This window comes from Chenopodium album, chromosome 26, assembly GCF_948465745.1.
Source record: "Chenopodium album chromosome 26, dcCheAlbu1.1, whole genome shotgun sequence".
Classification (NCBI taxonomy): Eukaryota; Viridiplantae; Streptophyta; class Magnoliopsida; order Caryophyllales; family Amaranthaceae; genus Chenopodium; species Chenopodium album.
In genome coordinates this window covers 3,451,258-3,467,425 of record NC_137859.1, presented here as the reverse complement: position 1 = coordinate 3,467,425, position 16,168 = coordinate 3,451,258, and the positions used below count along the sequence as shown (strand labels likewise).

The 16,168-nt window shown below is 36.6% G+C and overlaps 2 protein-coding genes and 4 pseudogenes across 2 annotated transcripts; 3 read left to right on the top strand and 3 right to left on the bottom strand.

The window, feature by feature from the left end:
• The first annotated feature begins 589 nt into the window (after positions 1-589).
• LOC145617611 (uncharacterized) lies at positions 590-3,935 on the top strand. The gene is made up of 5 exons (XM_081672328.1): positions 590-891; positions 1,015-1,124; positions 1,227-1,414; positions 2,198-2,356; positions 3,194-3,935. Exons 1-5 carry the CDS (start codon positions 719-721, stop codon positions 3,719-3,721), a joined length of 1,158 nt encoding a protein of 385 aa, XP_081528454.1. The 5' UTR covers positions 590-718; the 3' UTR covers positions 3,722-3,935.
• Positions 3,936-4,123: 188 nt separating this feature from the next.
• On the bottom strand, positions 4,124-6,056 carry LOC145617778 (uncharacterized). Its single transcript, XM_081672529.1, has 3 exons — positions 5,582-6,056; positions 4,802-4,987; positions 4,124-4,711 (listed from the first exon to the last, which is right to left on the bottom strand). The coding sequence occupies exons 1-3, from the start codon at positions 5,813-5,815 to the stop codon at positions 4,295-4,297; spliced, it is 837 nt and encodes a 278-aa protein (XP_081528655.1). The 5' UTR covers positions 5,816-6,056; the 3' UTR covers positions 4,124-4,294.
• A 1,101-nt stretch (positions 6,057-7,157) lies between these two features.
• LOC145616176 (pentatricopeptide repeat-containing protein At2g29760, chloroplastic pseudogene) lies at positions 7,158-9,334 on the bottom strand (annotated as a pseudogene).
• Positions 9,335-10,299: 965 nt separating this feature from the next.
• LOC145616175 (protein NRT1/ PTR FAMILY 5.10 pseudogene) lies at positions 10,300-12,205 on the top strand (annotated as a pseudogene).
• Positions 12,206-13,519: 1,314 nt separating this feature from the next.
• Positions 13,520-13,951, bottom strand: LOC145616174 (pleckstrin homology domain-containing protein 1 pseudogene; annotated as a pseudogene).
• A 935-nt stretch (positions 13,952-14,886) lies between these two features.
• On the top strand, positions 14,887-16,121 carry LOC145616326 (uncharacterized; annotated as a pseudogene).
• The last annotated feature ends 47 nt before the right edge of the window (positions 16,122-16,168 follow it).

Below are 16,168 nucleotides of genomic sequence, written 5' to 3'. Positions count from 1 at the left end.
AACAATAACATTGTTAGGTCGAGAATCAACTCGACTAGACATCAAATTTGGTTGATACTACCTCCATTTCGTATTATTTGCATAAATTAAATTTTTTTTACTCACACTTTTTCTTCAAATCAACGCAAATAATATGAAATGGATGTAGTATTAAACTATTTATACTGCCCCCCAATACACAGATTGTGTTATGGAGTATGGAGTATAGGCCTTGTTTGGCAAATGGCTGTTGGCGATTGGCTATTGGCTGGTTCACTTGGCTTGTTTGACCAGCTGGAATGTTTGGCTGTTTACAATGGCTTTTGAAATTGGCTGTTTATAAAAGTGTTTGGTAAATTAATTGTTGGTTGTTGGCTGTTTATTAGATAATTTGTGGGCCAACAAACCAAAAGCCAACAAAAAAGCTACTCAAAGCAGCTTTTTCAGCTTTTTCATTTTGGCTTAAAAGCTAGCTTTTTTGCTGACTAAAAAGCCAATTACCAAACACATTTTTTGGTTGTTTGACCACCTAAAAAAGCCAAAAGCCAAAAGTTAACCAAAAAGCCAATTACCAAACATGGCCATAATAAACATATAAGTAGTCAGTAGATGAAATATTAACAAACATCGCGGGATTTGGGGTTTTAAAATTCCCCCAAATTGAAAACCCTAGAATTTCTCAACTCTCGATTACTCTTCACTTCTCTTGTAATTCTCAGCTCTGAGAATCAATTGCAAGATGAATCCATTAACATTAGTGAAGAGAATTCAAAGTATAAATGCTAAAGAAGCTGATTTAGGGATTTCAGATGAAGCTTCATGGCACGCCAAGTACAAAGATTCTGCTTACGTTTTCGTCGGCGGCATTCCTTACGATCTCACCGAAGGCGATCTTCTCGCCGTCTTTGCTCAGTACGATTTTTATTTCATTTTTTTGAATTTTAATACATTTTTGTTAGTTTAATTGATTTGTGTTGCTATACATTTGATTTTGTTAATTTTGATTTTTTTTTTCTTCAATTGAATTTGGTGAAGATATGGAGAAATTGTAGATGTTAATCTTGTACGAGATAAAGCTACTGGAAAATCGAAAGGTTTTGCATTTGTTGCATATGAGGATCAAAGAAGTACAACACTAGCTGTAGGTGAGATTTTTTGTGTTGTCATTTTCGTGTTTCGAATTCGAGTGAGGTGAATGTAAGGTTTGAATTAGTTGAAGCATTTAATTTTGTTATTTTGGTCTGCAGATAATTTGAATGGTGCTCAAATTGGTGGCAGAACTATTAGAGTTGATCATGTTGCTAAGTATAAGAAAAAAGAAGAGGATGATGAGGAGACGGAGAGGCAGAAGAGGGAAGAACGAGGAGTTTGTCGTGCTTTCCAGAAAGGCGAGTGTAAATATGGCGATGCGTGCAAGTTCTCTCATGACGAGCAAGTATGATTGTTTACCAAGTTTTATAAGTTCATTTCTGTTGGTTATGCTGTAAACAGATTGATCATTTATCTGTCTGGTTATTTGTGCCTGTGAAATTCATTGTTGACTTGCTGAGCTGCTGCAATAAGTTTTAATTTCATTGTTATATTGTGTATTTGTAGGATAACTAACTAGCACGTGTGTGTTTGGGAGATAGTCCTACTGTATAGCTTGCTGTTGCATATGATTAGCTTAAAGTTTGGTTAATCGAATCTCTTTCCTATATTTATCCGTATCCCTGGAATTCAACGATCTTATTTGCTACCAGAACCACTAAAAGGAAATTGAACTAATTGAGGGTGAGGACTCTGTCAAAGATTATTCTTGAGGCCTTCTGGTGGTCATGAACATACTAGTTACTACTAACAGTGAGTGACTAGTGAGTAATCCCTAAAAAGGGGTAGGATAGGAGAATAAAGTGTTAAGAGAAGAAACTTACTAATTGAAAGCTGTGTTAATGGAAGATCAGGGCATAGACAGAGTTTATATCAATTCACCAAGGCATTGCTTTGAAATTAGAAAATAGGTTGTCTATCAAATACATGGTTTCAGAAACATAAATGCTTTAAGTGATTGAGTAGAAGTAAGCTCAATCATTTTAGACTATGTTGTTGGTGGTCTTTTGGCTCCTAACTTCCTATGTGTCACTATTTAATTATTAGCAATCGACTCATTTGTTGCATTATCTCTCTAGCTTTAAGGGCAATTGTTATTATTTTTTTCTAATTGCACATTTTTCCATAGAGAGCTGCAGACACTGGATGGGGTCACGAAGAAGATAAAAGGTCAAAGTGGGAAAATGACAAATCATCCTATCCTAGGGGAGAACGGGGTGTTTGTCGTGCCTTCCAAAAAGGCGATTGTAGATATGGAGATTCATGCAAATTTTCTCACGATGAGCAAGTATGTTTGTCGTTTTATCTTCAATCTGGCTGTTTGTATTTGTCTTTGAAATATTGCATGATTTTACTGGCTGGCTTTATAGATAAAACAGGAACCCTCATCATCCATTTGAGACATCCTTCTGTAATTTCGTTAATGAACTCATCAATTAGTCTTTTCAAGGTATCATACAATTTTTTACTTCATGTGTTTCCTCTGTTTCTTAAAGAAAATTTCCTGGAACATCTCAGAAGTTGCACTGATGAATCCTACTGTTTTTACTCCGCAGCTTATTGTTTATTTGGGGCTCTCTGTTTATTGGTGGGTCTTTGCCTTTTTAAATATTTTGACTTGTGAATTTAGTTAAATTTTGGTAAAATGAACCCCTTTCTTACCATTTAAAATATCCCTTGAGCTTGACAATCCTATTTTCCACCATTGAAGGGAAATTGGAAAGGTTGCTAATTCCAATGGATCTCTTGGTGAAATTGAAGTAGGGGGTGGATTCATCAAAGAGAACTTTAGACGCCTTCTAGTGGTGGTGTACAAATTAGTGGGTATGCCTAAAGGAGTGGAATAGGAGACTGAAGAGTAAGTAGAGGACTTTCATTACCTGGAAGTTCAGGGCATAGTTCATCATTTTGAATGTAGAAAAAAGGTGCATACCATATACCGTAGAGAATTTAATCAACTAGAATGATTTCATCAACTTTAGAGTATGCTATATGTGGTATTTTCCCTTCATTCCCTATGTGTCCTTATCCAGTTTCAACTGCCAATTAATTTGCTGCATACCTTATCTTCTTATCTTTACTGGCAACTGGTATTTATTTATTTTAATTGCACACATTTCCATAGAGAGCTGCAGACACTGGATGGGGTCCTGAGGAGGATAAGAAGTCAAAGTGGGTGAATGACAAATATGACAATCGTTCAAAGGATAATAAAAGATCACGGGATGCTCCACCTAGTCATGGTCCAGAGCGGAAAAAACCTGATGTTTATGGCGGAAGAAGTTCTGGAGGAAAGGAAATTGCTGACAAGAAAGTTGAAGATGGTTTTGACACAAGAGACAGAGGCAAGCGATCAGAATACAAAGATGATCGAGACAAGCTATCACTTGAAAGATCGAGGTATGAATCTGAATCAAAATCTAGAGATGATTATGACAGAAGGGGAGAAAAAGGGTCAAGGAGGAGTGATACACAACCTTCTGTGAGGGACACCCGAAATGAGAAAGACAGGGATAGGGATAGAGATAGGGATAGGGAGAAGCGGTCATCCTATACTAGGGATTCTTCCCCTCAACGTCATAGAGACAGGGATGATGGTGATCAGCGCCGAGCCAGACGTGATGAAGATTACCATAGATCTCAGAGAAATTAGGAGTTTTAACTTGTGTAAGCTTTCTAGGACCAGCATGATTTTCCCTCATTTTCTTGTGACGAGGATAAAGCATTGCTTCTCTGTTACTTTGATGTATACATTGTACTGTTACTTGCTTTATTAGTTTCTCCCTCAATTTTGGGATACTAAATGCATCTGTTAAAGCTAATGGTGTCTGCTATGATCAAGTACTGACATTATTGGTTTTCTGACATTTTCTCGCTCGTCTAAAACACTTTCTGCTTTTGGAGGAGTGTTTTTAGCACTATTAAGGTTTGTATTGTCAATTACTAGTTTTTTTCAGGCCTATATGATTGAAGAGAGGAATGCTAAAATCAGTTTGCAGAACTGTTAGTTGTTGAAATTTAGAGAATATTTGCAATTAGGAGTCTAGGATCCATCTGCACACTGCAACATAGTAAAAGTTATCAAATATGGCTTGTTTCCCATCATAACAAAGGGAAATTTTATCGCTTCTAGTATTCATACTTCTAAATAAAAAATGGTACATCTGCAATCTGCTTTATTCTTGTTTCCAGGTGAATTCTCTGTGAAAACTAACTTTTAGTTTTTCTAAGCATTTTCTTCTTTAGAAGATGATACTTGCTGAGTCAAGCCTGGCACTAGGACTGGACCTTCATCAAGGGGAACCAAATTTCCTTCGTCTCCTAGTTCAGCTGAATTTTTATCTGCCTTTGCCTGTCTTTCAAAACCTTTTCCCACTGCCACTTCTTTTCTCGGTGCCTGTCTGTCTGAATCTGGAAGAGATGGTTCCGCCAATGTGTCAGGCACTAGTTCATTTTCTTCAATAGCTTGTTGCTCTTCACTTATCTTGTGTGCTTCTGCATTATCCCATTCTTCAGTCACAGTTATAACATTCTTGGTCTCCCATGCCTGCAAACTCCTGTCTGGACCAGGTTGCCACATGATTTCACCCATGCTGTTCTTATGCAAGACTTTGTACTGGATAGACTTCCCAACCGGCAATTCCTAACAAAAACGGGAGGAGTAAAAGAAAATCAATCTCAATTTTTTGGTTGCAAATTAGCATGTCTAATTCCAATTCCTAAAGACTCTTACCAAAAACAGACTCCAGATGTGGCCTTCTGACCAGTTCAATGGTATGGCCTCTAATGGGTTCCATGACCCCAGAATTGGGTCATCGCCTACTATAAGAATTTGATCACCAAATTGGCACTCTTTCTCCAGCTGAAATTTCACACAAACTGACTTGTAGAGCTCTGTTGTTTCAGCTCCTACTCCAACCTACAAAACCGAGTTTATAAAAGATCTAGATTTAAGTTCCATCTCTCAAAAAAACTGTGCTTTTTCTTTCATAAAATAAAAAAATGTACACATCAGTCTATCACCTAAAGTACTACAGAGTTCATAGAATAAAAAATGTACACATCAGTCTATCATCTAAAGTACTTCGGACAGATTGCATCTGTTCAAAGACGAAATCACATTGGCTCATAAAACACCATCTATCATCAAACATCAGCATTTGGTCCTGGCAGAAATTCTGTTTACACAACAGATTGTATACCCTCAGAATTTGTAACAGGGTAATATTGCTCTTTTTGTTTACAACAGACATAGTTGTTCCATGGTATAGCTAACTTGAGGCTTTCTTCTATGTCCTAATGTTTTTATCAGTCCATCAACCTATAGCGTAACAACTAACTAGTCTGAAAGTATCCGAAAAACATACTACAGTAAGGTGCTACTTAACCAATTAACCTTAATGATACACTTTGTAAAAGAGCAAAAAAATTACAAACTATTTCAGTCACAAGTGTACTAGAATAATCTACAACAAGAAGGAAAACAGTAAATATTGAATAAGAGAGAACTAACCTCTGACTGTAACAATGAGTGGCAGTGGAACACTTTCCCAGTTGGAGATAAGCTTAGTTGAGGAAGTTTGACACAATATTGCATCATGCTAATTCTTTCAATTGCTGCAAATTTCTTTGCAAGTTTTACAGTCTTTGGCAACGATAGACATGTTTTTTGCTCATTTACGATGTGATGAGAATCGACTCCAAACATCTTGGCAGAATAAGCAGTTTGGGATCCCATCACTTTCATTATGCAATACAGGGTTGAAGGAAAGGTTGCTTGCTAGTTGCTTTCAGCTCAATGAAAACTGTTTTTTTTATGGCCAAAGAATTCTGGGAGTTGGTAATTTATCGTTACTTGAAAACTAACAAAGGTACAGCTCAATTATGAAGTTGGATCTGGGACTTTCTTAAATACTTCTTGCAAAAAAAAAAAAAAAAAAAAAAAAAAAAAAAAAAAAAAAAAAGTCTTGGGAAACATGTTACACGAATTTTGCTAAATCTACTATCTACCACAAATCTAAAAGTAGGACACTGATGATTTATTTGCTCCCCACTTGAATACCACAATTTTGTTCCTTAGTTGAACTCCACTAATTTTTAGGTGTTTTTTTTTTTTTTATTATTTATTTAAAAACACTAATATTAGCTTTTTTTAACTGTATTTTCTAATGAATTATTATTATTATTCAACTTTTTTTTTTGAAAAAATTATTGTTCAACTTTGAATATGAATCACTTAGTAGTAGTTGATAAGAATTTTTATCCAAGTGACTTCCTTTTTACTCGCTCTATGATTATAGAAGGGTGGAAAAGTATAGAGAAAAAACTATTGTGCGTGTAACATGTGTGAAACTATTTTCAAAGTTAAAGAAAGAGAAATACATTTACCTAAATAAATAAAGCAAGCAAAATGGAGAACTTAATCATATAAGATGGTTAAGTTTTGTATCAATGGTTACTTTTTATTGAGGAATATATCATTGATTACTTCACACTCGGAGGGGTATTTAGAGAGGGTTATATATTTGATAGATCCATTATTCAATAATAAATAACATAAATGACAACCATTTATACTCACTTCATCTCATTTTGTTTTTCTAGTTTTCTCTTATGTAATCTCAAAATAATTTTATGCAATGTTGGTTTTTTTTTTCTTTTTTCAATTTATCAAACAAATGAACTTTTACCTGACTCGATAAAACCATTTTTTTTTTTATCGAGAACCAAATATATTTATACAAACTATTGTAATACAACGACGGGATCAAGGGAATTGCAATTAAAAATTCTTACTATTAAAAAAAAAATATTAATTCAGTGTACGAGGCAGTGGAGGCACACAATAGTTTAGAATAACACAAAGTTCACAAATCATTAAAAGAGAAATGTTGACTATGAGCATAACAAGGGAATAAGACGAAATTCTTTGTAATAAGCAGAGCACTTTTAATAAGGTTGACTAACATCATCATCTAACTACAGATATCATTTTAACTGAGCATATACCATTTACATTTAAACAAAGTTTTTAAGGGAAATTATTTTAACAAACTTCACCTGAATAACCACTAGCACTAGTCATGTAGTCATGCTTCTAGCTTCACCAATACTCCATACAAAGAACATAATCCGTCTTTGAAATGATGAAAACGAAATCGATCTCTCAAGAATATCTTCCTGTTATAAACCCTGGATACGAGTTTTGCAAATGAGTGGCAGTCTCCACAAACACGAACATCTTTCACAATTCTGATAGGTTGAGGTGGTGCAAGGCAGAGGAACCCAAATGCAATAGCTAGTTTTTCACTGTGAACACATAGTGCCTGCTCTTTCATACTTTCTTCTTCATCAACTTGCAAAATATTTGATTCATTCAGTACATATCCATCTGTTTTCAGCTTTGAAACGATCTCATCCAGCTTAGCGTTTATTTCCCTGGCCATAGGATGAGAAGTATCAGCAACTAGAAACTCCTGGATAGTGCCATTGACCTCTATAGAACTACAACCTGGTTCTTTCTTCAATCCAGAATCTTTCATAAGCTTCCTCAACTCAGCAACCTTGTCCCAATTCCCAGATTTAGCATAAACATTGGGTAGCAACTCATAAGCCCCATATTTTTTGGCTCTAATCTGAGCAGACGGCTAGCAGCCAATTTTGCAAGACCGACATTTGCATGAAGACAGCATGCCCCCAGCAAAGAAAGCCAAACAGAAGCAGTGTGAGGGACATCCATCTTCTTTATCAGATCCATGGCCTCGCTAAAATAGCCTGCACGACCAAGGATGTCAACCATGCAAGAGTATTGTTCGGCTTGAGGCTTAATTCCATAAAGTGGCAGCATTTCGTTGAAGAAAAACCTGCCTTCCTCCACTAATCCTGCATGGCTGCAAGCAGATAATACATTAATAAAAGTCACAGCATTTGGTTTAACTCCACCATCTTGCATTCTTGAGAAAATATCTATTGCAGCTCTACCATGTCCATGCTTTGCATGACCGGCAATCATGGCACTCCAATTAAACACATCTTTCTTCTTCACAGAGTTGAACACGTCCAATGCTCTTTCTAGATCTCCACATTTTGAATACATGTTAATAAGTGATGTACAGAGATAAGAATTCAACTTAATACCTTGCTTCTCAATGTAAACATGGATCCAACTTCCCATGTCAGCTGCACCTAAATGAGCACAGGCTGATAAAGCACAAACTAGAGTCACTTCATTAGGTTTTGGACTCTTATCAGCCAATAATTGCTGGAAGATATTCAGGGCTTCTTGGGACTTTCTATTTTGCTCATACGCCGAAATAAGGGCATTCCAGGCAGCAATATCCTGAAAAGGCATGGCACGAAAAACATGGGAAACTTCCATAACCCTCCCCAGCTTAGCATACATCTTTCTCCTCCATCTCATCAAACAACCTTTTTGCATCCTCCACACTCCCACATTTCATATACATATCTAGTATTGCATTTTTCAATGTAAAATTCGATTTGATTCTATTCTTTCTTATATGCGAATGCATCAACCTCCCTAACTCCAAATTCCCAGTCTTTGAACAAGCAGAAAAAACACCAACCAGTGTCACCTCATTTGGCCTAATATCCTCCCCCTCCATTGCCTGGTATAATTCCAAAGCCATCTCAGGGCAACCCCCTTGTACATAAGCATTGATCATCGAATTCCACGATACAACATCCTTTCCATGAATGCTCGTAAACACCCTGTACGCCGCATCCAAATACCCACAAGCAGAATAAAAAACATATAAGCGAGTTAAGAATAAACAAGTCATCAGCAAGCTCAAGCTTCACAGCCATACCATGAATCGCCATTCCCAATTTAGCATCATCAACAATCTCAGACGCGGCATTAATAACAAAAGGGAAGGTAAAATTGTTGGGTGATTCAGGGCACTCATGAAGCATACGAAGAAAAACAAACAAACTCCGAACTGGGTCATCACCACTTGAAGCATAAGCTCGAATAAGAGTGTTCCAAGTATAAAGATTTGGTTGGGGAATTTCATCAAACACCTTCTGGGCATAATCAAATCACTCAAAGGTGAAATTGCTAGTGCAGAAAAGAGTTTGCTTGATGAATATGGATCAAAGAAAAGACCAATACGAAGTAATTGGGCATGAATTTGTTTGAGTTGGGATGATTTTGTGCATTTGTCAACCATTAAAAGAACAGGGTGTTCTGCAAAATAACGGTCATTGTTGACAGTTAAAGAAGGGTTCCAGGAAAAATGGCGGGAATGTACTGATAAAATTGGGAAGTTGGTAATTGCAACTGCCATTACATCACTTGAAGATGTTCTTGCTTAACTTCTTGATTTTTATTTGTTTAGTTGTTTACCTCTAATATGTTCTTTCTTATCTCCATGCTCTACAAATGACAATTAGGGTGAATAATGTAATCCTTATCAAAATTCCAATTGACCTAACTATGACCAACTTATAAGTTTAGGTATATTAGGAAGTAATTTATCGAAACCCGTGTTGCAAACTACAGAGTAATTTAATTGGTAGCAAGTCCCCATTAATCTCAAAGATAAACAAACAATGTTAATCGAATGACATGTTTATAAATAAATGCCTATGTAAATGTGTTCTCTAAATAAATTTTAAAGTATTTTTTTTCTCCTATTGTACATTTTTATCAATTGTTATCAAAGTCCAAACTTTTGAGATTAATGTTTCATAATTCAAGGATAATTATTCGCGAAAAAACTTCTAACAAATTATAATTGAATGTATCTTTATATGATTTTAAGAGACGAATATCAATAAAGAGTTTCTTTGCCATTATTAGCACAATTATGAGAACAATAAAACCTTAGTGGTATAGGAGGTTTTATTTGTTTATGTAAAAACAAGAACAAAAAAAAAACGATTTTAAACCCTGAATTCTTGTAAAAATTGTAAGGCTCATAAACCTAGTATTGATCACAAGTAACAAGTACTTACTAAATATAGCAAGAGAGAAATGTTATATGAGTGGAAGTGAATTATTACAGTGAAGTTGACAACTTCAAAATTCTCTCCGTTTATGTCTTTCCATCCTCCGTAACTAACGCTTTGTCCTTATCAAAATTGTGTACAAGAAATAGTCATCTACATTTACAAATCTTAACAACATTTTTTTTTTTAGTTGTGTTTAATTTTATTCACAATAACAGTGTTCTTCATATACTTGTAAACGTGCACTTATCAGTTTTAATGGAAGAACAACAACGATACAGCACGGTAAACACCGTGCCTGGCTACGTCAACTATAGGCATCGTCCTGCTGTAAGATCAAGGCATGGAAGATGGTTATCCGCTTGGTTTCTCATTTGTAAGTAGATTATACTTTAATTCTTTAACCAGCCTTTATTTTGGGTTTCGAATGTATAGCTAATTAAGCGCGATTTTTATTGTTTAAAGGGTCAGAGGTAGCAGAGAGTGTGGCTTTTTCTGGAATCTCAGGAAACTTGATGGTTTTTTTGACGGATAAGTTAGGAGAGTCTACGGCAATGGCAGCTACAAATATTAATGCTTGGAAAGGGGTTGGTTTTATCCTTCCTATCGCGGGTGCGATTGTTGCTGATACTTGTATGGGCAGATACTTAACCATTGTTGTTTCTTCAATCATTTATATCATAGTAAGTATCACACTTCATACATTTTACATAGTCCTAGATGTAATCGAGGGCCGGGTGGTTTGATGATTTCTTTTCAAGTTTGTACTTATGATACAAATGCACATAAAGTTGCTAATAATATACTTGTATGTTTTATGTTCATTTCAACTGGGATGGCTTACCAGGGTCTTGGCTTGATAACATTGTCAACGGCGTTACCTACCCTTATGAAGGGTGACAATCATGAATGGTCTCTGGTGTTACAAAAAATAATGTTCTTTGCTGCCCTGTATCTGCTTGCTCTTGGCAGAGGCGGGCAGAATCCTTGTATACAGGCTTTCGGAGCTGATCAGTTTGATGGAAACGACCCTCAAGAGGCCGAAGCCAAAAGCTCTTTCTTTAACTGGTGGAACTTTGGTGTTTCTATAGGTGCTTTGCTAGGTCTAGTAATATTGAGCTATGTCGAGGACAATCTTAGTTGGGGCCTAGGATTCGGAATCCCTTGCATTATCATGGTCTTTGGCACGGTCTTGTTCTTGCTAGGAACAATGACTTATCGGTTTCCTATAAAAGTTGAAACCAAAAATCCATTCAAAAGGATTGGAAGGGTATATGCAAAAGCAGCAAGAAACCGAAATCTTGATCATCCTTTCCCTGAGCAAAGGCCCACTCGTAGACAGCTGAGATGTCTTGATAAGGCCTTAATTGTACGTGAAGATGATGTGGATGGAGGTTGCAGCGAAGAGGAAGTAGAAGAGGCGAAGGCAGTCCTTAGGCTATTTCCCATATGGGCAATGAGTTTCGTGCTAGCCATTGTGTATGCTCAGAGTGGGACTTTTTTCATCAAACAAGGCGATACAATGGAAAGAATGATTGGATCTAAGTTACAGGTACCATCAGCATCCTTACAGGGTCTCATGAACATCACTATGCTTATCTCAGTACCTATTTATGACTATGTGTTCGTCCCAGTAGTCAGAAGACTAACCGGAAAACCTAATGGAATAACAATGCTTCAAAGAATTGGAACTGGGTTGTCTATAACCATTCTTACAATGGGAGTTAGTGCGATAGTAGAGAGAAAAAGGCTGGAGATTGCTTCGCAACATGGGCTGCTTGATTCGCCAACAGCAACCGTACCAATGAGTGTTTGGTGGTTGCTTCCCCAATATGTGTTGTTTGGATTCACAGTTTTGTTTGCCTTGGTTGGCCTTCAAGAATTTTTCTATGACCAAGTACCTAATGAATTGCACAGCGTTGGACTGGCTATCACTTCAAGTATACAGGGCTTAGGATACTTTTTGTGTAGCCTCATTGTATCGTTCGTTACCAAAGCAACCAAAGTAGGTGGGAGAAAGGGTTGGATCACTGATAATCTGAATCGCTCACACCTTGATTACTACTATTGGTTGCTTGCTGGTATAAGTGCCATAGATTTGGCTCTTTTCGTCTATTTTGCTAAATCATACAAATACTACAAACAAAGACATAGCTTCGAATGAGACGATATCACAATAACTTCAAATCCTTTGAGTGATACGGTCTCTCCCCATACAAATTCTTAAATGAACCTGGTTCACACTAATTTATTGTGGACCACTAACATTAGGAAAACTATAGTTGTTTTATTAATAAAAAAAAAAGTCACTATAATAAAATGAAGGTTACTATGTTGAAAATCAAAGTCATTTTGGTAATATATAAGCTATAAGAGGTTAATTTTTTTAATGAAATATTTTATAAGGTCAATATTAATAATAAAGGTCACTATGTTAAAATTAAGGTCATAACGTCGTACTTCAAGTTCACAATAGTATTAAACGTTATACAACTTTTAATAAAAGTTACTATGTTAAAAATAAGGTTACTATGTTAAAAATAAAGGTCACTATGTTCAATTTAATGTCAGTTGCGTGTGTATAAACCTCGGGTCCACAATAATATTATTGTGAACCAGGTCCACGCAAGTATTTCTGCTCTCCCCAAGACTTACACAAACAACGGTCATATGTGAAGGTGTCAAATGTCACTGCATACCAAAATTTTATGGAAATTGTAAGGGCAAAGTGTGAATACAAGAGTAAAATGAGTTAGCTTACCTTCTCCAAAAATCTACCATAGTTTTGATGTAATATGGTTGATTTTTCTATCTAATATTTTTGCTAATGACAATTGTAAATATTTACAAAGTATTTAGTTATTAACTTTCCCCTCAAGTAGATAATAAAGAAAATCCTTAGATACTCCTACATACCTTCTTTCCCTTCCCTTTCCCATCTAGGTCTCTCCAAATAGTTACATAAATTGCATTATTGTACATTTGTACTACTACTTTGTGCGATTTTACTCGTCATGCTACTATTTTTCTTTTTTTTGGTGCACACGAGGGGCAAAGCCCCGGGAAACAAGTCATGCTCCTAATTTAGATTATAAATTATACTATTAACATGACAATTATTAAAACCTTAAATAATAGTCCCGGTGTCACGGGTCGAGGGGAGCACCATTAAACTCAGAATTTGTCTAATTTCACTGTGATCAACTAAAAACTAGCAAAACTTGCCGACACAAAAACTGTGATCAACTAAAAACTAGCACACATTACCAATTCAAAAAACAAAAACACTAACAAACTTGTCAATTCCCTAATTCAACACCAAAATCCAATCAATGAAGAACAAACATAAGCAAAATTAAACCACAAGCAATCAATCAATCCAAAACCATAATAATAACAATATAATCATTATTATTAAAATTAAAGTGAGTAAGTAAAAAAATAAAAACTTTACAATAATTTAAAAAAAAAAAAAAAATTAACGACGAGAATCATAGTCAACGACCTCGGAATCAGTGACAGATCTAGAGTGTTGAACAATACATCGACCAATAGAATTAATCCATTCTTCCTTCTCTTTATCAGTATCTGCAATGAAGTACATCGTACAACCGTCCGAGGTTGCGATCTCAAACGAAAAGGGTTTATTTAGCGTATCCTCGGCACCTTTGACGGTCAGGCAACGGCCCACTTGAATAACGCCACGTGGAACAGAGGTGCGGGTGACGGTTGATTCTATGAACCATAAGAGCTTCCCTTGTTTGAGGACGAACCAACGGCGTCTCCAGGTTTTGATGTACTCGCCTTGTTTGTTGAGCCACCCGACCCGTTCTGGGTCGGCCCAGAATTCAAGGCCCATGTAGTCTTCCGGGTTTGGGCCTGACCCTAAAGCTCTCAATATGGTATCCATTGGATTGATTTCTTCGAGGTTAGTTTGAGATGAGGAGAGAAAACCAAGAGAGAGTTGTTTCAGAGTTTTTGCTTTTTGGTTGGGAAGATTGATTGATGAAGGTGTTATTGAAAGGAGGAGAAGGTTTTGTTGATTTGGTGTCGGTCACGTGACTAGATACGACGTCGTTTATGTTTTTATTTTTTAGGGTTTGATTCGTTTTTACCAAGTCAAGCAAAAGGGAGAACAATAGGAAACAAAGGTTGCTTTGGATCGAAGGAGGTGAGAATCAATGCGATCCTTATATATAATGCATATAGAATGTCACATAAGCATATCATATGGTAATTTTATAAAGTAGAATTTTGGTCGGAATAAAACTCCATACATAATTAGTTTTTATGATAAATAAATTTATGAGTTTGATTAATATACAAACATTAAACATAATTTTGTTACAAAGAGTTTGGCTTTCTATAAACAATTATTCATAATGAGTAACTTTACGTTAGGGTAGATTTTTCCTTAAAAACAAAAAAGGTTAGGGTAGATTTTATGAGTGACTTTTATGTACAATGGCTAACAATTAATCGTATTTGTATGGGATGTACTTATAATTTAACGGGCCTGGTCTATTAGGTGCATGGGCCGCTAGGGCTGGACTGAAAGGAGGAATCAATACATCCATATATATACTGCAAAGTGCAAACACTCTTTCTCTCTTCTAAGACAAACCTAATTCAGCCTTAATCCTATAAGTGGGGTCGGGATCTCACTTAAAAGTCAATTAATAATTTTCAAGAATTGATATGCATGGAAAAAGCATCTTCGGCAAACATGAGTGACAATGAAGAAGAATTTTTCCTAGATGAATCTGATATTATTGACGAGATTGTACTCGATGGTGAAGATCTCCCTGATGTCGAGGATGATGATGATGAAGAAATTGCCTCGGAAGATATGTCATATGCTGAACCTGATGGTGCTGTTGAATTATTTGCACGGCATTCTGGGCCACTTTATGCAGTTGCCTGTAGCCCTAAAGACGCGACATTAGTGGCAAGCGGGGGTGGAGATAATTTGGCTTGTCTTTGGAATATTGGTTGTCAAGATAGGGTAAAGGAGCTTAAGGGTCATACGGACACAGTTTCTTGTTTATCCTTCAGCAAGGATGGACAATTACTCGCTTCTGGAGGACTTGATGCATGTATTAAGATTTGGGACATTGCCGGCAATCTCAAGTATACATTTCAAGGTCCCGTTGAAGGCCATGAATTTGAGTGGGTAACATGGCATCCGACTGCTCGTTTAGTCTTGGCCGGGTGTACTGATACAACTATGTGGCTGTGGAATGTTGCTGATAACGGTGCCCTTGTCAATGTGTTTTGTGATCATGGTGATCACGTCACATGTGGTGGTTTTACACCTGATGGTAAATCTATTTGTACTGGTTCATCGGATGCCACTTTGAGGATATGGAATTCTACTAGTGGTCAGGGAAATGTTGTTAAAGGCTATACAAATGCTTCTGCATTGACGTGCCTGACGTATACCCCTGATTCAAATCTTGCCCTTACTGGCCTGGTGCAGAAAATGGTGTCCTCAGTGTAGCTAATATTGCGAGTGCAAAGGTTACCAGCTCATTCTCGTCCCACTCGAGTTCTATTCAATGTATTGGGCATTCTTTGAGCATGCCTTGGGTAGCAACTGGAGGTGCAGATGAGAAGCTCGTTATATGGGATTTGCAGCATTCAGCAAGTCACAGCATCTTCGAGTACCAGGATAAGATAACTTGCTTGAATTGGCTTGGTGAGTCCATGTTGGTGGCTTCAGGATGTGGTGATGGGCAGATAATAATATGCGATACTCGCTCAGGAGAGCATGTTAGGAGCTTTAAGGGTCACTCAGATAAAATCCAACAACTTGTTGTGTCTACTGATTACAACTTTCTTGTTTCAGTTTCAGAGGATGGCACTGCTCGAGTGTTTGACATATCAGACTTTAGATGCTAAGTTCATAATTATCTTGTACGGGTAACTTTAACTTTAACACGTTCATAATTCAATAAAGTCCGTCTCGATCAAGAAATTGTGAACAGTCTCGATCAAGAAATTGTGAACAGTTTATCGTATTTGTATAGGAAGTACATTTTTTATTTTTTTATTTGGATTTCCAAGACGTGCACCTGTCCAATAAGTCCCCATTGACATTAAATGACACCCTAGCCAGTACAACAGA

Bases quoted from the DNA above. Each gene is read 5' to 3' on its own strand.
- LOC145617611 (XM_081672328.1), top strand. From the start codon at position 719: ATGAATCCATTAACATTAGTGAAGAGAATTCAAAGTATAAATGCTAAA. The intron at 892-1,014 runs GTACGATTTTTA...AATTTGGTGAAG, and splicing joins CTTCTCGCCGTCTTTGCTCA to ATATGGAGAAATTGTAGATG. The intron at 2,357-3,193 runs GTATGTTTGTCG...ACATTTCCATAG, and splicing joins AATTTTCTCACGATGAGCAA to AGAGCTGCAGACACTGGATG.
- LOC145617778 (XM_081672529.1), bottom strand. From the start codon at position 5,815: ATGAAAGTGATGGGATCCCAAACTGCTTATTCTGCCAAGATGTTTGGA. The intron at 4,988-5,581 runs GTTAGTTCTCTC...TCGGTTTTGTAG, and splicing joins ACTCATTGTTACAGTCAGAG to GTTGGAGTAGGAGCTGAAAC. The intron at 4,712-4,801 runs GTAAGAGTCTTT...CGTTTTTGTTAG, and splicing joins ACATCTGGAGTCTGTTTTTG to GAATTGCCGGTTGGGAAGTC.